Raw genomic sequence first — 25,544 nt, 5'->3', positions numbered from 1 at the left:
GGCATGGCTTTGGCAATGTTGACCTGTAGCGGCGAGGGGGGAGCGGGCATGGGCGCGAGTGCAGCAACCGGCGAGGGAACGGGCGTAGGTGCGCTGCTGTGTGTGGCAATGGCGATGCGCCGATGCCAAAACCCCATCCTGCATGCTGCAGCGGCGACTATGATTTGGATGAGTCGAGACACGTGAGAGGGCATTGCGAGTTCAGAGACGAGAGAACGCGAGTAAGCAGGCCAGCGATTCAACTATTTGATGGGCTCCTGCTCTCCAAAATCTCAATTGTCCTGCATCAAGAAGGCCATGTTGTGCTTCTCTCGGCTTGCTAGGTAGCTCCTTAACGAAACGAGTTAAATAATAAGCTTGCCTCGTTAAAAATTCCATCGAGTTGAGTCGAGTCAGCTCACGAGCTAAGTTTTTTTATTGTCCAGTACTAATTCCAAGGAGAATAGAATTACACCTGCACAGGTCAAGAGAGGAGAGGCTAGCCTCAACCTATAATTCCTATCAGGCACGCACACACTATAACAACGACACATTTCTCTTCTTAATTCGGGAGCGCCGCCCATTTCTCCGTGACAAGCAAATCAAAACCCTACCCCGAAAAAGAAAAGCAAATCAAAACCCATTCCGGCCACATCATGCCACACTGTCACCTAGGAGATTTAAAAAAAAAAATCATAATCAACAAGACAAGAAAGTAATTAACCAAGCAATTAAGCGGCTTCTAGTCAAACAGTTGAATCATGAAAGCTTTTCCCACTCGCCTAGCTTAGCCTTTTGCCCTTTCCTCTTGCGCGCTGACGTGTACAATGGCGACTTGGCAAGGTACGCAACAGCGCTGGGCGGCGGCAGATAGTGGCCATTTGGAGGGAGAAGTCGACATGCCATGTCCAGATTCTAGAGTAGCAAATGGAGCCCACCATTTTGCTTACTAGTGCTAAGCTGAAACAGTAGCAAATAGGGCTCCATCGGTTTAGAATTTTTAGGTAAATTGGTGTAGACTTTTTAAGTAAATTGGTCGGCGCATAGTAGCTAATAAATATAATTATATAGTTTAAAGCCAGTGACGAAACTAGATTCATAGCAACCTGAGGATTGAATCCAAAATTTTATTAGATTTTACTGTATAAATGATAGATTTTTAAGAACTAGCATAAACTTGAATGGCCAGGTTGGAGCTTGGGGTATGGCTGGTTTCATCCCTTGCTTAAAGCCACATTACCATGTGAGTTGTTTATTTTATGTTCTTCTATTGATTATCTGAGTAATAACAAAATTTTAGAAACTCCAATAAAATAAAGTGTTCGGCGTCATCATTTGAGTGAGTCGCGCGACATGTTCTCTTAGGTATGAAATAACATCTTCTCTAATTCTCAATCGCTTGGAATATTTTCTATCTGTTAATCACCTAAAACTACAACTACGCTTACAAACTACAATTGCAATACTCTTTATATATGCAATGTATTGTTTGCTGATATAATAATTGACAAAGTGACCGAGAAATAACAAAAGTCCAACCCATGGAAAATGGAAACTCCGATCCAATACAATGAAGTGCTCGCCGTCATCTTCTACTTTTGCTTTCAGCCAGCGGACGGCGCAGGGGCGGCGAGCGAGCGGAGCCTCCCGTGGACCGAAAAGGCATATATGCGCTGCCCCCCTAACAATGGCCGCCCGTTTTTGTTGTTTACCGCGCGCCACCCAGTGATCCATCCGACTCTCCACTCCCACGAATACCGCAGCCCCCTTTCCGCGTCTCCTCCTCCTTCCTCGTCTCTCCCACCGTCCCCATCTCCCTTCCCGTTGGGGTTTCCCCACTCTCTTCATCGGACCTCCTCGCTTGTCTTGGCACGAGAGAGAAGCGCAGAGATTGATGGCGTCCTCGCCGGCGGTGAGGGTGGAGAAGGCGACCAACGAGCTGCTGCTGGGCCCCGACTGGACCCTCAACATCGACATCTGCGACGCTGTCAACTCTGATCACGGGTATGTCTCTTTCTCCTCTCCATCGTCTTCTTTTTCTGTTTTGAATTCTTGGTTCCTGTGCCACCGCAATAATGGCAAAAAGATGGTGTTCATGACACCCAAAGAACGAAGGGAAAAGTGGGTTCCTTTAATTAGTAACAGGAGAATATTTTTTGCTCGGCTCTGTTCTATCATCAAACTATCAATGTGCTATTGATGCAAACAATCGATTCTTTCTCCAATTTTGGCCCTTTTAACTTTCCCCTACTCTCTGTACCTATAAGTTATCATCGCCACAGAAAGTAACGGCACAATCTGCAATTTCCTCTGAAACCAGCACGACAGGAGTAAATACCGGACCTTTTTTCATGCAAATAAAGTATGCGTATGCAATCGAGTGCGTGCGGGAAGGTTGCCTTTTTCGAGTGGTCATCATGTCGACAGAAAATTTAGGAATTTGATCTCATTATTAGTTCGTTCTGTTTGTACTCTGCAACATATGGAGTATCCGTTTAGTATTTTTCCTCAAATACAACCTAAGGAAATATTGTTCAGAGCAGCTGCCTTAATAGAATGTATTATCACGCATCCGATACAATGGATTTTCATATACTTACTAGCAAAATACAGCTGTAAAAGGTGGAGATGAACCATGATCCTTTTGATTTCCTCCTTCGTACTCATTCTAAATTGCCTTGCTACTTTCTCATAAAAAAGGTTTATTTGGGATGTGATACTATGTTGAACTTCATACATTGCCTTCTGCTAAAAGGTTTATGCTAATTGAGAAAATTGGGCAATCGACTCAATAGTTCCATGTGAAATATAGGTCAAATAGCTAATGCATTTTAGCACAGACAAAACATGTAATGGATCAAACAAGAAGTGTATCATATCAGCATTTTTTCCCTAAGGGCCATCTTTCAAGCAGTTTTATAAGGGGACAGTAATTATCAATCTTCCCGGCAATGAGCACAGAATGTTGAAACTGTTGCGACCTATCTTTTCACGGCAATCCTCATTAGCTGCAAGTTCTGAGTGACCATATCCCCATCTTCGTTAGTAACTGCACTGATGATGATATCAACAGAAATCAACTTTTTCCTCAAACCGGCAGAAGAGTTGTCCATCATTATATTAAGAAGGAATTAAAAAAAGATACGAACTGCACTCGGCAGCCAAAGCAAAAAAGAAGAAAACCAATGCTATAAACAAGACGGAAAAAAGAGGAAAATACGAGAAAGGAAGGCTGGGGGTGCGAACACAAAAATAAGAGGACCAACACCACTCTAGAGGTTACAACAACAAAGAAGACAACCCTTTTGCTCCCGCAACACAACACACTGAGGCCTCATCCCAAAGAGCATGCTCCAGCCTAGGAAGGCTTGGGGCAAGGCCATCAAAGACACAAGAGTTTCTATGCTTCCAGAGCAACCAGGAAACCAGCATAACCAGGGAATTGAAACCCGGACGACTGGCAGCTGGCACTCGAGCAAAGGCACCTCTCCACCAGTCCTCAAAGGAAACTTCATGCAACTGAGGAGTTACATACGACTACCCCACTCGGTTTAACATGGAAACCAAGCCTGACGAGAGAAGTCACACTCCAAAAGAAGATGGTGCATTGTCTCCTCCACCTGATTACAAAGAAGACACCACTGCGGGTGTGGAAGGTTACGTCGAGCGAATCTATCGGCCATCCAACATCGGTTGAGCACCGCAAGCCATAGAAAGAATTTGCATCGAGGAGGGGCCCATGATTTCCAAATACTCCCAAGGCTCAAAGCCTATGCATCCCGTAAAGAACCTTCTGTAAGCCGAAGAAACCCAGTAAGAACGCGAAGATGAGAGAGTCCAAAGATGCAAGTCGTGTACACTCGGCTGAAGGGAAACTCCTTGCAGTAGGTCCCAAAGCTTGAGGTACTCGGTAACCGCCAGAATGTTAAGAGATCCCTTGACATCTCTTAGCCACTGCTGATCATTGAGAGCCTCAGCTACAGTTCGCCGAGAAAAGAGGCGTTTAGCAACCAGCTTTACAAGATTGGGCACCAATTCTAACAATGATTGACCATGGAGCCAACGATCACACCGGAAAAGGGTTTGCTGCCCATCTCTCACCACAGAAACAATAGGAATGAAGACTCCTCGTGGGATCATCATTTTTCAAAGAGGAAGGGCTGTAAGAATTTTTTTCTCAAATCTACTTTAAATTAAAGCCTTAAACTATGTTTATAATCCTAGGTAAAGAAATCCAATCAGATTTTTTTTATGATCAACGCTATTCATTTTGGGTGACATTTTGCATTGGATATGGAACGGCATTGCATCAGAAAATTGTGTCCATTGAAAATAAAAAAAACAAGGCTACCTAGGAGGAAGCAGGTAATTTCATATCACAAAGAAATAGACACCCATTTTTGAGCCAAAAAGATATGGGTTGTGGGGTGTACGCCTGGGTTGTGGGGTGCACGCCCTCACCTCAAACCAACCGAGCTAGCCTCAGTTTCTTACTTTTTTAATAAAAATATTTCCTTTGGAATTTTAGGATTTGTAAAGGTCATACAGCATGACAGAATGGGTCAAGTATTTTTTTTGTATATATATGTTTCTTAAAATAGTAATGACTGAGTTAACAATATTATATTGATCCAGTCAAGCAAAAGAGGTGATTAAAGCTGTGAAAAAACGTATGCAGCACAAGAATTCAAATGTCCAATTTCTTGCTTTGACGGTACGCTTTCGTGCTTAAATAACTTTTTAATCCTTTCATGTTTGTCCTTATGTGAGAGAATGCCGTGAAATTGCTTTACAGCTATTAGAGACTCTAGTAAAGAATTGTGGCGATCATGTGCATTTCCAAGTCATAGAACGCAATATACTGGAGGAAATGATGAAAATTGTGAAGAAAAAGGTTAGTTTTCTGTTTTTCCTTATGGCATTTTTGGGCTTTTATCTACATGCCATTCTATTGTTTGTGGTTGAGAAAAATAAAAAATACCACCTGCAGCAAGTCAGTGAATGATAGTCTTCTGAATCTTGGACTTATATGGTGGCATGCATATTTAAAGATCTTTTCCTTTCGGTAAATATGTGGCTGCATGCCATATATGATATAATTTGATTCCAAGCTGAACAGATTTTTACAGACTTTTCCGTAAACTTTAATTTGGTGTTTTGAAAGATGCATCTATTCTTATTTGTTCAATGTCGAAATGACTATTATAATCAGTATGCATATGGATGCAACACTTTAAGTGAGTGGATATTTTGTGTTTGATTCACTGAAACAAGCCATAATTTTATTTTGAAATTTCATTTTTATATTTTTGATTTTTTTAAGAAAAGAAGACAATATTTTGGACTCTGTACTAAGATCTTGGTATTTTCTTTTTCTTTTTGGCTGTAATATTATTTCATCCAATCTTTGCTCAAACAGAGAACTTGCTAAATGCTAGATTCACTGTGGGTTTGTGACTATACATTTGAATTAGCATATGTAGCGTAAATATCTTGGAACTCCTTTTTCACTCTGTTTTCAATAAGTTTGTTGACTGCTCTCACAGGCAGATATGCAAGTGAGGGACAAAATTCTGACACTCCTGGATTCTTGGCAAGAAGCATTTGGTGGGCCTGGTGGCAAGCACCCTCATTATTACTGGGCATATGCTGAATTAAAGGTGTGTTTGATGTCAATTGAACTACCAGAAAGCTAAATTACATGGGAAGCACATTTAACTTAAGCACTATTAGAGCCACTTCCATGTGACGCAGGGTTGTATCATGATTTCTTATCCTGTTATGTGTCAACTTTAACCTTGAGTGCATAAAAAGCCCAACAAGTACCTTGGAACTATCACTAAGGGAGTTCAAGGGAAGTTAACTCTACTTTCTGCACCTTTTCTTTTTGCACTCTAGTCAAAATTGTTCAAGAACCGTACTTTCTGAAAATTTGTCAAGAACCATATTGAAAAACAATTTGGTGTGTGATTTAAACTGCATGAACAAACACATTGATAGCACATGTATGACTTCACGAGAACAGTTTAGAAGTACATCTCTTCCATACACCTTTCAGTCATGTTTTTGTTTGCTCTGTCTAAATTATTCCTTTAAGGAGATTAGTTCAGCTTGGCAGCTTATTTTGCATGAACCAATGAATATTTTTACTTGCAGCGATCTGGTATAGAATTTCCTAAGCGCTCACCTGATGCTGCACCAATATTTACTCCTCCGGTCACACGCCCAGCATCTTTGCCGTCATATCTTCAAGCAGGGTATGGAATGACAGTCAATTCTTCCTCGAGGCTTGATGACGCAATGTCATCAAATGGGGCTTCTCTGAGGTGACTATACTTAAAAAATATATATTTTGGATGGCAATATGGATCTTTTATGTGTTCTGTGCTACAGCCTACATGACATGCTTTTATCTGTTTAGCATGTCAGACTTGGAACGCATGCTGGGGGCTGTGGAACTATTGACTGAGATGTTGAGAGCTGTGAATCCAAATGATCACGACGTAAGCATATATATATATATATGATCATTTTTTTTGTATATGCAACATTCTTTTTTATGTTAATAAGTTTTATATTAGTTAATGTGAAACTAAGCAGATTGTTAAGTTCATTACTGCTGTATCCTTGAGTGCACTAATTTGCGTTTTGCAAGCAACCTACATTCGAGTTTAATTTTGCAGCGTTGATGCAACTGTTGATTTGGTTAGTACCCATTATATGATTCTTGTTAAGTATATGTGTAGTGTGTGTCCCACAAATCTTCCTTGTAGGCTGGCTAGCTGTGATAAACCAGGATCATGTGGCTCATCTCTCTTTGTATATATCTAAACCCTAGTATGAAATAAATGAGCATGTGCAAATTAACATTTTTGACATTTTATTAACGCACAGGCTGTCAATGATGAAATTATCACAGAACTTATGAACCAATGTCGGTCAGACCAGAAAAGGATCATGAGTTCAGTAAGTTCAGTGAGGTATGTGACTATGAATATTCTGTTCTTCATCTATGATCTGTTAGTTCAGGGACAAATGTCTACCAGTGGGCATATCATCAGTTTATTCTATTAGGCTGCTGGGACGTGGGAGCTGTTTGGTTTACATGTAAAACTTACATTTTTGAAGATACTGAGTTTACACTACAAATTTAGGACGCTAAGGACAAAGACTATTGTTTAATGTACATCTTGCAGTGACTATGAAGTCGGAATAGAGATTGTTCGTCACATCACTTAAAAGCAGGGTCTAGAGAACATTAGTGACACTGTTCCCTGTAGGCTCTTAGCCTTTTGAGGAGGATAAATATTAAATTGTCATGCATTAGAATCTAGCATATGACATTCTTGCAACAGCTGGTTTTTAAGTAGTTGGTTCACTGGAAAAATAAGTACATTGGTCACATCAACTTCCTAGCTTGGACACATCCTCTTTTAGTTTTTTGTAATATAGGACAGTTTGTCATCTGACAAATCTTTGAATAGCAAAATAATGTTGCTAGTAGCAAGCATTCCTCAGATGGGTCATTTTACAGGATGACATTTGTAAAAGATGTTATTGTTTTTCGTATCAACCATCAGTCTATACTGCCAAACTAATTGCCTGAAGTTCCTCTTCTGCATTACAGGGATGAGGAACTCTTGGGCCAGGCTCTTGACTTAAATGATAAATTACAAACTCTAATTGAGAAACATGATGCGATGGCATCAGGTTCTCCTCTACCAGCTGAAGTAACAGATGTGGGTAGTGAATTACCAGCAGGAACCGCTCCGAACCTAGGTGCAAAAGTTGCTCCAACATTTGTACCAACTAACGTTTTGAATGATGAAGAAGAAGAAGATGAAGACGACGAGTTCTCTCTGCTAGCTCGCAGGTCATACTGTCACTGTGCCAATCTTCTCATTTCATACTTAGTTCCTTTTTCCTGTATCATACAGAGCTGACGGTTACTTTTGATCAGGAAGTCGAAATTCAGGTCCACAAACGCTGAGAACGCCTCTTCTGGTTTAGGCACAACTTCGTCAACCATCCATGAGGGAATAGCCAGTCCAGCAGCTTCTGTTCCCTCTACAACTTCATCATCCGTTCCAAGCAATGCATTATCTCTGCCTGATCCTCCAGCCCCTGTGAGGATTTCTCCAGAAGAGCAGGTTATGACTGACCTTCTTGCACTCACCATATCGTCAAACCCATCGCCGCCCTATACCCCAGTGACAACTGAACCAGCCTTGAATCAAGGTGGCTCACCAGCCAGTGATCATCCACAGCCTTATCATGCAAACCAAGGACATGCAACTGCACATTATGTCGCTCCGTGGGCTCAGCCTCAGTCTCAAACCGCAGGAGTTCAGCAACAGACACCAACTCAGTCACAATTGCCCTACAACTCATTTGCTTACCCACCACCGCCATGGGCCTCCCAGAATAGCACCGAATCGAACCCTTTTGTAGCATCATCGTCTCAGCATCAGTCCACTTCCAACTCGCCATCGAATCTGAGGCCTCTACAGCAATCACATTCTTTCGGGGTGCCACTTCGAAGTGCTAGTTCGGAGTCACCAATAAATCGGAACCTGAAGCAACCATTGTCTGCAGGGGCTCGCAGGCCATCTTATGTTTCTTCCAACAAGTTCTTCGATGATTTGTTCGAGAGAAATTCAGATGGTAGCCTGAAAGTAGGCAGTACTGTTGGCGGTGACACTTCAAGTCCATACAAGGCATAGTAATGTCAACGGAAAATAAACTTCAAAAGAATGTTTGTCACGCAGGGTTGTTCTCTTGTCTTGACCTTTCATGTTGTCAGCCTGCCTACAACGGAAAATAAACTTCAAAAGAATGTTTGTCATGCTGGGTTGTTCGCTTGTCTTGACCTTTCATGTTGTCAGCCTGCCTGCAACGTCGTGAGGTTTCCTATAGCTATGTTAGACTGATCTGGTTGATGCTTTCTGATTCTCGGGAACATGCTGATTTGTTCATAAATAATTTATGCCAATACATGCTATATGAAAGCATCAGACTCTTTGTTATGCAGATTTTCTGAATGGCAAAAACCAGTTCCTCTTAAACAGCATTTTTTAAGGAAACTGCTCTTAGCATTTTTTAAGGAAACTGCTCTTAGCAGCTCTGCCCAACTTTATATTAGCAAGAAGATAGCAGAAATAACAGGTTCAGGGAATAAAATGTGAAATCAAAAGCAAACTTGGTGCAAAAGAAAGTGGTTTTATGACAGTTTACCTAATGAACGTGATTTTAATGTTTGCTCAAATAGTGCCTTGTATGCACATCCAGATCCTCCGATCCTCTGAACATGGATTGCACTTGCAGCTGATTTTTACCAATTGTTGCAGACTTGAACAGATCTCCACTCAGTGCTTGCTGCTTGATAAGTCTAAATAAAAAGGAAACTCCTGTTATGTATCTTTGAACAGCTCTCTGAATTTAAGGTAAACTTTCACAAAAATGAATTGTTCTGTTATGGTGATACTAAGAAATATGAAGACAAATACATATAGTTATATTAGGTGTGATATTGGTAATCACCCATTTAAATATCTTGGCATACCTATGTATTATAGGAAACTAAAGAGCAATGACCGAAGGGGTGTAGAAGAGAGATTTAAAAAGAAATTGAGTAATTGGAAAGGAAAGCTTATGTTTGTTGTGGGCCAATTAGTGCTCATAAACTCGGTCTTAAACAGCCTTCCTATGTTTATGACGTCTTTCTTCAAGATTCCTCGAGGGGTACTGAAGAGACTAGACTATATACAATTAGATTCTTTTGGCAGGAGGATAATCATAAGAAGAAATATAAGCTAGTACAATGGAATATCCTATGCCAATCAAAGAATCGGGGTGGATTGAGAATTACTGATCTATCAGTCCATAATAACTGCTTCCTCGGCAAATGGCTCTATAAGCTACTAAACAAGGATGGAGTTCGACAAAGATTACTTAGAAATAAATACTTATGTAATAAAGCATTCACTCAGGTGGAAGAAAAAACAGGAGATTCCCACTTCTGGATGGCCTCATTAAAGTTAAAAGTGACTTCCTCAAACGGGGTTCTTTTCAAATACAGGATGGAACCCAGATTAGATTTTGGATTGCCAAATTGTTGGGGAATAGGCCCCTTAGTGAGCTTATACCCGCTACTATATCATGTTGCTAGGAGACAAAATGCCACAGTTGCGGAAGTAATAAGAACAATACCCCTGAACGTCTCTTTCCGCTAACCGATCATTGGAGACAAATTAATTAACTAGCATAATCTAGTGTCAAAGTTAGTGCATATTAACCTCTCCAATGAACATGACACATTTAGATGGGGACTACATATGAATGGGATTTTTTAGTCCATTCCATGTACAAACAAATAATTAATAAGCCCATTATGTTCCTAAATAAATGGTCGTGGAAACTTAAGCTCCCAATCAACATAAAGATCTTGTGGTATTTAGGAAGATGAGTAATTTTGACTAAAGACAACTTGGCCAAAAGAAACTGAAATGGTAGTCTTAAATGCAGTTTTTGCAACCACAATGAAAATATTCAACATCTCTTTTTTGAATGTCACTTTGCTAACTCACTATGGCAGATAGTCAGAATAGCTATGGGCATTAACCAACCTAGATATATGCATCATATTATGGGTGGTTGGCTATGTGACTTAGGAGCAAGTAAAAAGAAAATAATCTTGTTTGGGGTGGTTGCGCTTTTTTGGGCAATTTAGCTATGCCATAATGATATTGTTTTTGATAAGAAAACAATAACTTTTTCTATGCAGGCACTTTTCAAGATACTTATTGGCTGAGATTCATGAGATTGATGCAGCAAGAAAGCAAGAGTGAAAGCATAAGCATGGTAAGCCAAGCTTTGGAGGTGGTAGCCATGGAGTTCTTCGCCAAGAATGGGTGACGGTTGTAGCAAAAATGACACCATTAGGCTATGATTGTGATTTTAGTGATTAATGACAACATAGTCAATGAGACTAACAAGTTTGTCAAGAATATATGTTAGTATGTCTCATGGATGTAATACATGAAGAAGTCACCGCATCCGATACAAAGTTGGATTGAATTGGAGAAGTTTCAGAAAGATTTGCCTCACCGGATGATCCTGTGCTCTGGGTGTTTGAACTCACCGGAGCTTTGATCGCTTATCAAGATAGAAAGAGGATAAGTTCACCAGATGCTTCGATGTATAAGTTGATGAAATCACCAGATGAATTCTTGGATGACACATGGCCAAAATTGTTAAAAGTGTTACACCGAATGGTCCGGTGCTCTGGGTGTTGAACTCACTGGAGCATATTTGATGTCACACCCGGTTTTAACGGACAAAACCAAGTGCAGATTATGTATGCCCAGGAAGTTTAACACACATAAGGACGTCATATGTGAAGTAGCAAAAGTAATACTTTAATTAAATAAACGTTCACTTCTTACAAATAAAAGACTTCACCTAAACAACCTCAAAATTAACCTAAACGATAGCATCTAAACGACGGTAGCGGGATGAAAACATTGGCGACCAACACTCCACAGGCACCGACTGGAAGACACGCTCCTTAGAATATCAGGTCGTCATCTTGGAAATCCTCAAAGTCTTCCACTGAGCAGCATATGTTTTTGTAGGAGAAAGCAAGGGTGAGCACATAAAGTACTCAGCAAGTGTGGGAAAATAATGACATGCAGGCTTATATCAAGAATAGGCTAACACATGATAATATTTGCGTAAATGCGAGTAATGAGAACACATTTGGACTCAAAAGCATTAATCAGGTATTAAATGAATGTAACCCAAACAATCCATCATCTAGCATACAAGGTTCCCCACCCTGCATACCACAACCGTCTAGTACTTCCTGTACTACGACCAAAACCTCACCATCTAGTACTCCCTGTACCAGAACCAAAACCATCCACCCTCTAATCATGTGAGGATCCAAGTCTCTCATGTCCGTGAACACGACTGTTATAACAGTTTTACACTCTGCAGAGGTTGTCCAGCTTTCCCCAGGAGTCAGTAAATTCCATGTTGCCGTGTTTGCAAGACACTTAACACACACCAGTGGTGTGCGGCCAAGAATCATTGTATGACACTTTTCACTAACCAGAGACTAATCTAGTATGTGTCTGCCCACTAGGTTTCACCGCCAGGCTTTACGCAAGCAAAGCTCCTACCCAGAAGCCCCCTTTTGTGCTGACCCAACGCACACTGGACAGACTCTAATCAGTATGTCACGCCTTACCCATATCAGCCTCATGGTTGGTACGTTACTTCTTGGGTTGTCGCTCCACGAACCGGTCCTTACTTAGGTTACTTGAGCAAACACTAACCAACATCATAACCATGACAACCATCAAAACTACTTTACTCAAGGCCTACGGTTCCATGTTGCTAGACTATTACCATTTTATCCATCATTATTGCATATGTTCATTAGTCAAGATTATGACATTTTTTAACATCCCAAAAGCATGGCTAAGCAATCTACCCATAAAAGACATCTAACCATAAACCATCTAGATTCCAGGGGATGATAAGAGAAAATCTAGAGGAAAACCTTAACATAGGTGACTACCCATCATGTTGACTGACATTGCATGCAATTTTGTAAAACAAAGTATTTAAAAACATAGGTTCAATATGATCAAGGACACTTGCCTTCTCCTTGCTACTGCTCAGTGTATTCTTGCTCCTGGTCTTGATGTTCCTCAAATTGATCCGGGACGTTGTCGGCTAATCGCACAATGACCAGCAAATAAACAAACAAGATACACTAAGAACAGAGCATAAAAAAAGAACAACGAGATAAAAACTGATTAGAAAGAAAGAGCACTGAAAAACGAATCTATCGGTGCAAGAATCGCTTAAATCGGAGCTACAATGAAAAAGTTAGGGCTAAAACAAGTCTAGGGTTAAATCTGGAAAAGAAAAGGGCTTATTTTGAATTAAACAGAAAGTTCAGGGACCTTTTTGTAAAAATAGAGGGACCTAAATGTAATTATGAAAAAGTATAGGGACTTAACTATAAAAAGACAGGGCTCTTTTTGTTATTTCAGAAAAGTCTAGGGGCTAAATTGCAAAATTGCCAATTAAAGGAATTATCAGATTTATTTTTATGCTAAAAAAGCTTGAAATACTGACTAGGCTGCTTTGGCTGACGTGGCATGGTGACAGGGCGACACATCAGTAGAGAGGGCTAGGTGGTAGCTGAGGTGGCTGGATGACATGGCATGGCTGTTGATTGGTTTAAGTAGCGACACGTGGCAGCTTCTGGTTGGTCAGCCGAAGGGGTATAGATGCGATCTAATCTGGGCCGATGAGGACAGATCCGACGGCACAGAACGGATCGGGCTACCGGAGGGGAAGAACATGGCGGCGCCCGAGGGGTAGTGGTGGCACATGGCCGGGATTCTCGCCGGCGGCGACGACGACCGGCACAATAGAATTGGGGAAGCGCGGGGAATCCGTTTTGAAGCTTACCGTGGGCTTGGCGGCACGGGAAGGCGGGCAGTGACGGAAGGGACGACGGAGGGTATCGGGATCTCGTCGGGAAGGGTTCTCCGGCGGCGCAGGGGCCAAGGCGACGGTGGGGAGAGCTTCAGCAGAGGCAGGTGTGTACAATGGTGGGCTCGAGCTACGCTGATTGGCTCTGGAACGGCGCGGCGGTGATCTCGGTTGAAGACGGCAGCAATGGTGGCTCGGCGAGCTTCAATCTCGGCGATTAGGGCTCGGAACTCAGCGATTTTCGGATGGGAAAACTTGGGGAGGGGACGCGCACATATATAGGCGGCTCGGAGGGTCGCGAGGCGCTGCAGGACTCCAAGGCAGCGTCGATTTCCTGTTAGGACTCGGCGGCGCGGCAAAGATTGACTCGGAGACGACAGACCTGATCGGCGGGTCCCACGTAGCGATGGCACAAGTAGGCGGCGTTGGCGGGGGCGTGTCCACGGGCAAGTGCGGGCGTGTGCGGTTGGCTGGGCCGGCATGGGCGAGTGGGCCGAAGGAGGAAGGGCACGGCCCAGGTGGAAGAGAAGGCCGAGGCCGACTGCCGGGCTGAGGCTGAAGGAAAATTGGGCCGGGGGAAAAAAATAGCCCAAGAAAGGTTTTACTCTTTTTCTCTTCTTTCTAAATTCAAATCCAAGCTTCAAATTCAAAATCAAAGCAAAATCTCTTCAAATAAATTCCATCAAAAACCAAATAAAAATCCTATTTGCCTAATTTAGCATGAATGCAAAATAATCATTTATATCCTATGTCAAAATATATTCTTTCATATAAAATAGGATTTGTCTCTTTTAAATTATTTAAACTCATTTTAAATTTTAGCAAATTTTAAGAAATTTCTATAGGTGGAAAAATTAGGGTGTTACATTTGGCAAAGGGGAGAGAGGTCTGAAGACCTCACCGCAAGCTCATCTAGGTGGAGGCCTTCTTTTTGTGACTTTGTGGCTCAAGAGCCGTAACTAGGTGTCGATCAGGAGTATATCCTTTGTGGAGTTCCAACGTGGACTAGAGGTAGCATTCATGCCATCGATACTACGGAAAAAAAATTCTTATACCGAGTTTGCTCGCTCTACCTTATTTACGTTTCTGCATTTACATTGCAATTTACCTTCTTAGATAGGTTGCAAGTGTTTTGATCGGTAGAGTAGACACACCAGATAAATCTAGAGCATATTTAGACAAAAAATAATATAAGTTTATCTTGTGTTGTTTTTGGAGTCAAAATAGTTCTAAGTGTTATAATTTGTCCATCTCTTAGGACGTCACCGATCCCTTTAACCGTTTAGTACTAGACTATGTGATCAGTGATTTATATTCACGTGGTCTTTGATGCATTTATTTTTTTCAATATTCGGCTATGAGCTAAGGTGATATAATAATGAACAGGGTTGTATGCATCAAACGATAATGCAAAAAGGTGGAACTTTTTTTCATTGTCTAAAATCTATTCAGTTTGTCCTCTTATCTCATGCAAAATTTCATCTCATCTAACTCACTCACTATTTGAGCTGTGTCAGTTTACCCCCTAATAAAATTTATTTTTTTGTTTCTTCTTGTTCAAGTTGTGTTTCAAGTTTAAATTCCGTGGTGTGATAGACGACATCATATCCTATGTTACTAAATGTTTTAGAATTATTCGTGATTATTTTCGTAGACGGGAGCATCTGCCTTGATCCCTTCCAAACCACATGGATTGGATGGGAAAAATGAAGTAATTAACCTGCCATTCCCCATGGATTAGATGGGATCCCCTTGCATCAAGGGGAGGTAGCAGAAGTCGTAGAGTAGCTTGCAAGCACCATAACAGCTTAAGTAAAATACAAGAAACATTCGTTCATTACACACTGCAGCACACATCAAACTTGCCAACATTGAGATTAGGCAGCTAAAATGCAGCGAGTGATGGCTGATCTTGAGTGAAACAGGATAGGATTCAATCAACGATTTGTATTGATCATGTACAAGTGTATTTATACACGTATTCGCGAGCATAGCAGTGGTGGAGCGCGCTAGGCGGAGGCGCAGAAGCCGCGGAGTGCGCGTGAGCTGCGGCATGGCGAGCGAAGACTCGGGCGTCCGGAGGACGCGGTCAGGTGGTTGTGCTGATGGAGCCGATTCCGTTAACACCCCCCCGCAGTCTTTTCGTCGGGTGACCCGACGGTAAGACTGGACCTGAATTCATTGAATTGTGCCGTCGGTAAGCCCTTGGTCATCACATCGGCGAATTGCTGTCCCGTGGGCACATGGAGAACGCGCAAATCACCCAGTGCAACTCTTTCCCGGACGAAATGTATGTCAAGTTCGATGTGCTTCGTCCTTTGGTGGTGCACGGGATTCTTGGCCATATACACAGCGGATACGTTGTCGCAGTAAGCCACCATCGCACGAGGAATTGTGCAGTGAAGTTCGCCGAGCAGCTGCTGTAGCCATATGCACTCTGCTGTGGCATTGGCCACAGCCCGGTATTCGGCCTCCGCGCTTGACCGCGACACCGTAGGTTGGCGTTTAGATGACCACGAGACAAGCGCGTCGCCGAAGAAGATGCAGTATCCCGACGTCGAGCGCCTGGTGTCTGGACACCCAGCCCAGTCGGCGTCGGAGTACGCCGTAATGGTCGGCGATGTCGTGGCGCGGAGATGAATACCGAGTTCTGTTGTCCCGCGAATGTATCGTAGGATTCGTTTCACGAGAGCCAGGTGACACGCCCGTGGATCATGCATGTGCAGGCAAGCCTGTTGCACGGCGTAGGTGATGTCCGGCCGAGTGATGGTGAGGTATTGGAGAGCTCCGGCGATGCTGCGGTACTCGCTTGGATCATGGACTGCAGAACCGGCCGTGGACGAGAGTTTCGCTTTTGTGTCGATGGGCGTCGCAGCGGGCTTGCAGTTCGACATTCCAGCGCGGTCGAGCAGCTCCAGTGCGTACTTGTTCTGCGACAGGAAGAAGCCCTCGTCGTTGCGCTGAATGTCGACGCCAAGGAAGAAGTGCAGTGGCCCCATGTCCTTGATGGCGAACTCGGTGCGCAGGTGATCGACAATGTGTTGAAGTAGAGCATCGGATGACGCACTGAGCACCATGTCGTCGACGTAGAGGAGAAGGTATGCCGTCGCGTCGCCTCGGCGGAGTACGAAGAGCGAAGAATCGGACCGGGTTGCCGCAAAGCCGATGTCGCGGAGGAAGCCTGTGATGCGTGCAAACCAAGCGCGCGGAGCTTGGCGCAGACCGTACAGGGACTTGGAGAGGAGGCAGACCGCATCAGGCTGCGTTTGGTCGACGAAGCCGATCGGCTGCTGGCACAGGACCCGTTCGTCGAGATGTCCGTGGAGGAATGCGTTTGACACGTCGAGCTGCCGCACCGGCCATCGTCGTCCAGCAACGAGGGCAAGTACCGTCCGGATGGTCGCGGGCTTGACCACCGGCGTAAACGTCTCGCCGAAGTCGACTCCTGGGCGCTGAGTAAAGCCGCGCACGACCCACCTGGCTTTGTAGCGATCGAAGCTGCCGTCGGGGTTCAATTTGTGCTTGAACACCCACTTCCCGGTGACCACGTTCGACCGGGGTGGCCGTTGAACTAGGCGCCATGTGTGATTGTCCTGCAGAGCATCGAATTCACGTTGCATAGCATCACGCCAATGTGGATCACGCAGTGCCGCTCGCGCCGAGGTGGGAATTGGAGAAATCGCCGTGGGGCTCGATGTCGCCATGGCGTACTTGGGGTTGGGTTTGTAGATGCCGGCCTTCCCCCTTGTCACCATGTGGTGTCGTGGCTGTGTCACGATCGGTGCTGATGGCTCGTCAGCAGCAGTTTGTGACGCGCCGGAGGTAGTTGTGGCAGTTGTGGTTGGCGAGCGATCGTAGCATGGCGTGGACGATGTTGTCGGCTGCGAGTGCACTGGCGGCGTCGATGGTGTGGTGGGAGCGCTCGGTGTCGCATTGATTGTCGCGGAAGGTGACATCGTCGTTGCAGTCGTTTACGCAGGCGGAGCAGTGCGTGATGACGGTGGCGAGGCTGCAGCGCGTACATGTATCCTCTGTGCCTGAGCCACTGCTGGCACGGGATCGTCGATGATGTCGGCGCTGGGGCTGACCGCGGTCGGGCATGTTTGCTTGCCGAAGGGGAATTGCGTTTCATCGAACACAACGTGCCTCGAGACGATGACGCGCCTGGTCTCCATGTCATAACACCTGTATCCTTTGTGATCTGCTGGGTATCCCAGAAACACACACGCGACGGAGCGAGGGCAGAGTTTGTTAGTGGCAGTGGCCGATTGGTTCGGGTAGCAGAGGCTTCCGAAGACGCGAAGGTGACCATATGATGGAGGTGTGCCTAGGAGTAGCTCGTGTGGTGTCATGAGTCCTGTAGAGCGACAGGGGCGACGGTTTTGAAGGTATGTCGCTGTTGAGAGGGCTTCGGCCCAGAATTCTGGTGGCGCGTGGGCTTGCAGAATCATGGCGCGGACACTGTCATTGAGGGTGCGGAGAGTGCGCTCGGCCTTGCCGTTCTGCGCAGATGTGTAAGGGCACGAGAGGCGTAGAGCCATACCATGGCTCTGGAGGTACATACGCATGGCATAGTTGTCAAATTCGCGCCCATTGTCAGTTTGTAGTGCGAGAATTGGCAACTGAAATTGCGTATGAACATAAGAACAGAAGGACAGAAAAGTGGACACAACTTCAGATTTATTTCTTAATGGAAATGACCATACATAGTGTGAATAATCATCGATGATCACTAAGTAGAAGTTGTAGCCAGAGATGCTAGGTACAGGAGATGTCCAAACATCAGAATGCAGTAATTGGAAAGGAAAGTAGCTAACAGAAGAGGAAGAGGAAAATGGTTGTCTCACATGCTTTCCAAGCTGACAGGCGTGGCAAGTATGTTGAGCAGATTTATTGAATGTGAATTCAAAGGAGCGTAGAGATGCAGCAAGTTGGTCACGTCCCGGATGTCCCAACCGTTGATGCCAAAGGTCGACCGAAGTGGTGGAAGTGTGAAGAGCTTGATGGATCTTCGGCTGTAGCGGGTAGAGGTCGCCTTGGCTATCACAGCGGAGCTTCACCTGATGGGTTTGAAGATCCTTAATGGAGAACCCGAAAGGATCGAATTCCACCGAGACATTGTTGTCACGTGTTAGAGAACGAACAGAGATTAAATTTTTAATCAAAGATGGAGTAACAAGGACGTTGTGAAGAAGAAGGGGGGTTGAAGAGGTGGGAATTGAGGAGCCAGCCGTGTGCGTGACAGGCAGAAGGGCTCCATTGCCCACTGTGACAGAGGGAGGGCAAGGTAGAGCGCGCAGGGAGTGTAGGTTACCAGGGGCCGAGGCCATATGCGAGGAGGCTCCGGTATCGAGGAACCAGTCGGAGGAGCTGTTGCCGGCCGGAGGTACGCCGGCGCTTGCGAGCGCGGCGAGGAGGGAGGTGGGTTCCCAGCCGGATGGCGCGGAGGGAGCAGCGTTCAAACCCGCGGACGGGCCAGCGTTGAACTGTGGAGCGCCGGCAACGAAGGCCTGCTGAGAAGGTGTTCCTGGCCGTGGGCCAAGCACCCCCGCGGCAGGGGCTCGGAATGGCATGGGCCACGCCTGGACCATGCCGGTCCACGGGTTGAAACCCGCGGTCCATGGCGAGTTGGGGAAGGTCGGCCGTGTTGCAGAGGAGTGGACGGCAGCTGGTGGATGGGAGGCGCCGGGGTTGCCGGTGCCGCGGCCGCGGCGTCGCTTGGAGCGGGTGCCACCGGAGGGAGAGCCGCCTGATCCCCCATTCGCGGATCCGCCACCATGGCCGGTTCCGGAGCCGGTGCCACCGTCTTGGGGAGTGGGCGGCCGCGCGCCGCCGTGGGCCACCATTGCGTGATGCGCGGACAACTTGCTGTACTGGGAGTCGTAGAGCTCCTCCAGCAGAAGTTGTGATCGTGCGGAGAGGAAGGTGTGCGGCGGCTGCTTCGATGTGATAGCAGAGATGGTGTGGCGGTATTTGCCGTTGAGGCCGCGGAGCATGTTCAGCACCTGGGAGGACTCGGGAATGGGCTGGCCGAGGTCACGGAGGGCGTCGGCTAGCTGCTTCAATTTGGCGCAGTAGTCGGTGATGGTGAGGTCCCCTTGGTAGAGGCTGCGGTACTCGGCCTCGAGGTACACGGCGCGGTGGAGCTGGTGGTCGCGGAAGAGGTCGAGGATGGCGGCCCAGATGGAGTGAGCGGTGGCACCTGGGGCGCGGATGATCTGAAGGACGTCACGCGACACGGTGTTGTAGAGCCAGTTTACCAGGCATTGATCAACCATGAGCCACTCGGGGTCGAGGCGCTGGGCGACAGTCGGCGGGGCGGCGATGTGGGAGTGCAGGCCGAATTTGCCGATGACGGAGTCGAAGAAGCAGCGCCACTCGGGGTAGTTGGGGTTGGCGATGTCGAGGATCGCCGGGACATGCGACTTGATGTTGACCGTCTGCAGAGACGAGGCAGATGGAGGTTGTGGTTGGGGCGGGCTCTGGCGCATGCCAGCGTCTCTGTTGTTCTCGCCGGTGATGGAAGCAGAGGAAGCATCAGGAAGGGAGGGCTCGAGATCGAACAGTGGGTTGAAATCCATGGGAGGCAGCGGAAGAGGAGCGAGCGCAGGCGATGGAGGATCAACGCGCGCTTACTGATACCATGAAACAGGATAGGATTCAATCAACGATTTGTATTGATCATGTACAAGTGTATTTATACACGTATTCGCGAGCATAGCAGTGGTGGAGCGCGCTAGGCGGAGGCGCAGAAGCCGCGGAGTGCGCGTGAGCTGCGGCATGGCGAGCGAAGACTCGGGCGTCCGGAGGACGCGGTCAGGTGGTTGTGCTGATGGAGCCGATTCCGTTAACATTGAGCTACGTGCCGAGGTTGTGGTACTTGTACAATTTGCACATAACAGGTAGTATCCGAAGTTCACGGTAACCAGCACGGTGAGCAGCCAGTAGAGGTTCTCCAGCCTGGAGGCGTTCATGTTGTTGGACAGCCACCCCGTGGTTCGCCGGACGACGCCGACGAGGGCGGTGCTCAGGTAGAACCCGAGCGCGATGATCACGGCGACCATGCCCGTGGACGTGTTCTTGAGCGACGCCGGGAACTCCTGGTAGTACAGCGTTACGCCTCCAGGGAAGTACAGCGCCTCGCCGGCGCCGGCCAACGCGAGCGGCAGGACCAGCCACATTGCTGACAGTGGAGACACCCACAGCGGGCGGCCCTCCTCGCCGTGCGCGCGCACGGTCGCCATGCGTTGGCGCTCGACGGTGGTGGAGGCGGCCAAGCTGATGATGGCGAGCACGTGGCCCGCGCCGATGCGCTGCAGCGGCGTCGGGGTGTGCCCCGTGAGGCGCCGCCAGAGCGGGAGGAGCACGCGGTCGAGGAGGACGAGGGAGACGACGATGAAGATAAGGATGACGACGACCATGGATCCCGCCGGCACGGTGAAGCGGCCTAGGGCACGGTCCATGGCGAGAGCCTGCAGGACGGTGAAGTTGATCTGCGTGCCGAATGCTACGCTGAGGATGATGGACGCGCTCCAGAGCGGCAGGATGCGGAGCACCGCCTTGAAGTCCTCCACCTGCTGCACCGTGCAGATACGCCACGGCCGGACCACCGGCCCTTCCGCGGCGGTGACGTCCCCGTCAGTGATCACCGCAGCGCGGTTCAGGAAGCTGCGATCAGGTTCATGTGGAAGCAGACGTATGTCATTGCCAGTGTCGTCTCGTAGCAAGTAATCGAGTAACTGATAATCCTTCCCAATATTAATAACTTTAGTCGTTGATCATATTGCATGCATCCTTCTTATGAAATTTGTTTGCGGTATCTTTTTAAACTAGTTTCTATACATCAATCACTCGTTGCTACTGATGGATTCAATATTCTTGTTTCGTACGTGCTGAAATCCTCTATATAATGTTTTTTCTGTCTAGTCCTGTAGATAGGACCAGATTAGCTGTTGCAGACATTTCAAAAAGACAGTGACGTTTTGGTTTTAATCAACACACAAGATCTTGGAATAAGTTTGTATAAATCTGTCCCATGACGCTTTCAGCCAGATTATTAAATCGATCGATAGGATTGCTGCTTGCATCAATTTCTCCCTCCCTTCTCTTGTTTCCTTCCTACGGATTAAATAATTTTTGGTGTCGCTGGATATTTTCTTGCTGTGGGTTGTTGCTTCTTTGTCTACTAGCTTATGGTAGTGTAAGCCAATTCGCAGGTAGTCTTATTAACTACTCAAATTTCATAAGCAAAGTGCTAACACCGTTTCAAATCAGGCGTCCGTTTGGAATTTTCATCAGCCTTTGAATATCATCAGTTGAGGACGATGCCAAAAGGACGAAAACCCATTCTTGAGGGTAGGACTGACCGGATGAGTCCTCTAACTCCTACTTTCGAAATTAAAGTTTTTGATCGGTATAGAAGTGAAAAAGAATTATGTGGTACTACATTTTCTATACTGATATGCAAAGCATCCATTGATTTCGTGTGTAAGCCTTCCTTTAGTCATCATTACTTATAAAGCAGTTTCTACCACTATTATCATTGATGTAACCCTAATCACTGTCACCTCACTTATAAAAACATGACAATGCATCGCGTACACGCCTCAATAAAGAAAAGCATGAATCTGCATAGCTATTACAGATTTTTTTTGGGGACCATGATATAATATGTATATGTGCTCCAAGGGCTGTTCAACGATGGGTCCACGGGCTTTTGCCTGGTCGAGATCCAACGATGAACTGGTAAACGTGAGCATTCATGTGTTTGCAGTTGCTAATGTTTGCATCCATGCACTGGTTCCATCCAACAGCGTGGGTGATTTCGATCGCAGTATCAAGCATCGCTTTCAAAATATTCATCCATCGATGAAATCAGGAGCTTATTTTTTGTAATATTATAGACTCTATGCCTACTTAATTCTCTGAAACTAAGTGGTTGTAGCAAATGATTTAATGGGATTTGTTGCCACTTACAGAATCTGAATCTTGCTTGGCGCCTCAGAAATGAATTCCCCATTATTATTTTTTTTCAAATTTAGTGCTTCAATGTTCTTTGTGTACGGTAGTCTTAGCAAAATGTTGAAAAATGGGAGATGCTTAGGATGCCTAATTTTCAAGTGACTTTTTTTTTTCATAATATGACTCACCGACGGAGTGGCTAGCATTTCCAGAGGCTAATGAAATACAGAATTTTTCATACTACTGGAGCGAGGGGGGGGGGGGGGGAGAGGGTTATTATTATTATTGAGAAATTCTACGATTCGCCATCAAATAACCATCGATTCTACGATTTATCATCGAATAAATTCTGTTTACTTCTATACCATCGAATAAATGGTTCGATTCCTTATCTGCCATCGGCTCGTCTGATTTTTTTAAGAATTTCGAGACTGCCCTCCGTAGGACTCGTTCACCTCATTATAAATAGTACCCGAGAGCTAAAAAAGTCAAAAAAATATGTTGATTTTTGTGCATGCTCTATACTTCATAGTCAACCTATTTTAACTGAATTCAATAAAAATACTGTGTAGAATTCAAACTAAAATTCCTCAAAATGTGCTACTTTTGTAATACCGTGCATTACAAAGGAACTCATATTTTCACCACAGGAGATAATTTTAGAAATTATTACATCATATTAGAGGAATATTAGTAAATTTTCTCACATTTTTTGTAAATTTTTGTGAGACCTTAAAAATTGCCAGAAGTTACAAAGTAGCACATTTTGAGGAATTTTAGTTTGAATTATATACAATATTTTTAGGTGAATCCTGTTTAAATGGGTTGATTATGAATTATAGAGCATGCACAAAAATCAACATATTTTTTGGTGACTTTTTTAGCTCTCGGATACTGTTCATAATGAGTTGAATACAGCAAAGGCCAGTCTCGGAATTCTTAAAAATCAGATGAGCCGATGGCAGATAAGGAACCGAACCATTTATTTGATAGTATAGAAGTAAACGAAATTTATTCGATGACAAATCGTAGAATTGTTGGTTATTCGATGCCGAATCGTAGAATTTCTCATTATTATTATCGTAAAGGAGAACTGTCTGTGATTGTGTTAAATTTTAACACACGGTTCAGGGACATCTATGATATGTGATTAGCAGTTCCGTCCGTAAGAGTGTAAACATCTCGAGCAAACTACACATCAATCATATACAAATGTTAGACTTTTGACTTGGGTATAAGAAACGAAATCAGTCCTTCGGCAAAAAGAAAAGAAAATAAAAACCGGCAGCGTATCATGATTCAGGACACGAGGGCATAGTTTTCATACCTAAAGCTGTCGCTTGGAGCAGCAAGGTTAGTAGTGTTGCCGTCCCTGTCACTGCTGCGTCGTCCTTTGTAAAATCTCAAATCCCCTGACGTCAGTAAATTGACTTTCCATTTCCTGGCTGCGGCGACGGCCACCCTTGCGAGCCCCGTGAACGGGCTGCCCTGCGCGCCAGGCCGGCGGTAGTACCGGGTGCCGAGGAGCAGCGCCACGAGCCCGGCCAAGCTGGCCGCACCGGAGATGCCGTAGCCGAGCGCCCAAGACACGTTGTCCTGGACGTAGACGATGACCGTCGAGCCAATCACGGAGGAGGCGTAGAAGAAGATGAAGTACCAGTTGAACAGCACGTCGCGGTCGGCCGCGGCGTCGAACTGGCTCGCGCCCAGGGTCGCTTGGTTGAACCGCGCGCCCCCCGCGCTCACGCACAGCATGAACACCCCGGCGTACAGCGCCGCCATCTGCCCGTCCGTGGCAGGCTCGCAGGGGCCGGCGCCGAGCTGGCACGTCTTCGGCCGGAGGCCGTGCAGGCTCGCCGTGAGAGTGAACATGACCAAGGCCTGCGCGCGCGCAGATTGAAGTCGAATAGTTTAGACATCGTGACCAGGTCATGTTTGGGGGGAGGAAGTGGGTGCACTGACCAGGACTCAGAAGACCATGGAGACCACGACGACAGGGTAGGAGCCGAAGAAGGAGTCGGCGAGGATGGCGCCGCCGACTGGGGCCAAGCTGAGGCATCCGAGGACGATGCTGGAGATTTGTGCCGCGTCAACGCGCGGCACGTTGTACTTCTTTACGAGGTAGACAACGAAGTTGCTTGTCGCACCGCCCCTGGCTATCCCCAGCCCCAACATCGCCACTGCAACATGTCGTACACATACATACACATGCAGCAGAGAGAGAGAGAGAGAGAGAGAGAGAGAGAGAGAGAGAGAGAGAGAGAGACCTGCGAGGAAAGGGAATGTGATCCATCCTCCCTTCCTCTTGGGATCGCCCGGCGGCTGCAGCGACTCGTGATGGACGTCGAGGTGCGGGAGAGGTCGATGTTCTTGCGACCCGTTCGCCTCCATACTGCTAAATCTTGCTATCTGCTCGGTATTTGCATCTACTAATTTAGTGCAGAGCTGCACAAATGGCTGGATTTTGACTACATATAAGCATGGGTGCACAAGTCAGAGTGTCGTGAAACCAGGAATACAGTATGACAGTGCCATTTAGGGGCTGTTTGTTGTTTTGGCCCTAACAGGTCAGAGGCCAAGGGGCTATTTGGTTAGGCGACCAAGTGAGCCAAGCTAAATTTTAGTTGTATCCTATATTTAGTTTGAAGCTAAAATTTGATCATATCTAAAAAAATTTGACCCGCCAAAATTTTTCTATAGTATTTATAGGTAAATCTTGGGCGACCAAAAATTTTGACGGACGATTCGGCGGCCCGAGATTTTACCATAAATGCTAAAAAATTTTGGCTGGTCAAATTTTTTCGGGACATAACTAAATTTTAGCTTCAAACCAAATAGAGACCAAATTTTTAGGGCAGAATCAAAATTTGGCTTGCTTCCCTTTGGCCCCTAACCAAACAGCGTCAGTGTGGACATGAGTAATTCCTCAAAAAAAAATGCGGAGATGAGTATTTGAGGGTGGATTTGACCGGAAAAATCTGCAGTGGAAACCATCTTCTAGGTGGAAACATGGAAACCACGCCATAAAATATGTTCACAAGTTTACGAAATTTTTTGAAAATATATCATATGTAAGGAAGGTGAAATTATAC

The 25,544-nt window shown here is 45.8% G+C and overlaps 1 protein-coding gene and 1 pseudogene across 3 annotated transcripts; one reads left to right on the top strand and one right to left on the bottom strand.

The window, feature by feature from the left end:
- Positions 1 to 1,572: 1,572 nt before the first annotated feature.
- On the top strand, positions 1,573 to 9,044 carry LOC133884645 (TOM1-like protein 6). Of its 3 annotated transcripts, XM_062324134.1 has the most exons (10): positions 1,573 to 1,983; positions 2,792 to 4,141; positions 4,615 to 4,693; positions 4,775 to 4,873; positions 5,526 to 5,639; positions 6,136 to 6,305; positions 6,401 to 6,482; positions 6,874 to 6,959; positions 7,607 to 7,852; positions 7,940 to 9,044. In XM_062324134.1, exons 3-10 carry the CDS (start codon positions 4,652 to 4,654, stop codon positions 8,700 to 8,702), a joined length of 1,602 nt encoding a protein of 533 aa, XP_062180118.1. In that variant the 5' UTR covers positions 1,573 to 1,983; positions 2,792 to 4,141; positions 4,615 to 4,651; the 3' UTR covers positions 8,703 to 9,044. The 3 variants fall into 3 exon arrangements, with proteins under 3 accessions (XP_062180118.1, XP_062180117.1, XP_062180119.1); XM_062324133.1 differs by lacking the exon at positions 2,792 to 4,141; XM_062324135.1 differs by lacking the exons at positions 2,792 to 4,141; positions 4,615 to 4,693.
- A 6,219-nt stretch (positions 9,045 to 15,263) lies between these two features.
- LOC133883869 (protein NRT1/ PTR FAMILY 2.3-like) lies at positions 15,264 to 24,914 on the bottom strand (annotated as a pseudogene).
- Positions 24,915 to 25,544: the final 630 nt, after the last annotated feature.

This window comes from Phragmites australis, chromosome 11, assembly GCF_958298935.1.
Source record: "Phragmites australis chromosome 11, lpPhrAust1.1, whole genome shotgun sequence".
NCBI lineage: Eukaryota > Viridiplantae > Streptophyta > Magnoliopsida > Poales > Poaceae > Phragmites > Phragmites australis.
Note: the sequence above shows the minus strand (reverse complement) of the source record. Positions and strands in the feature narration are given on the sequence as shown.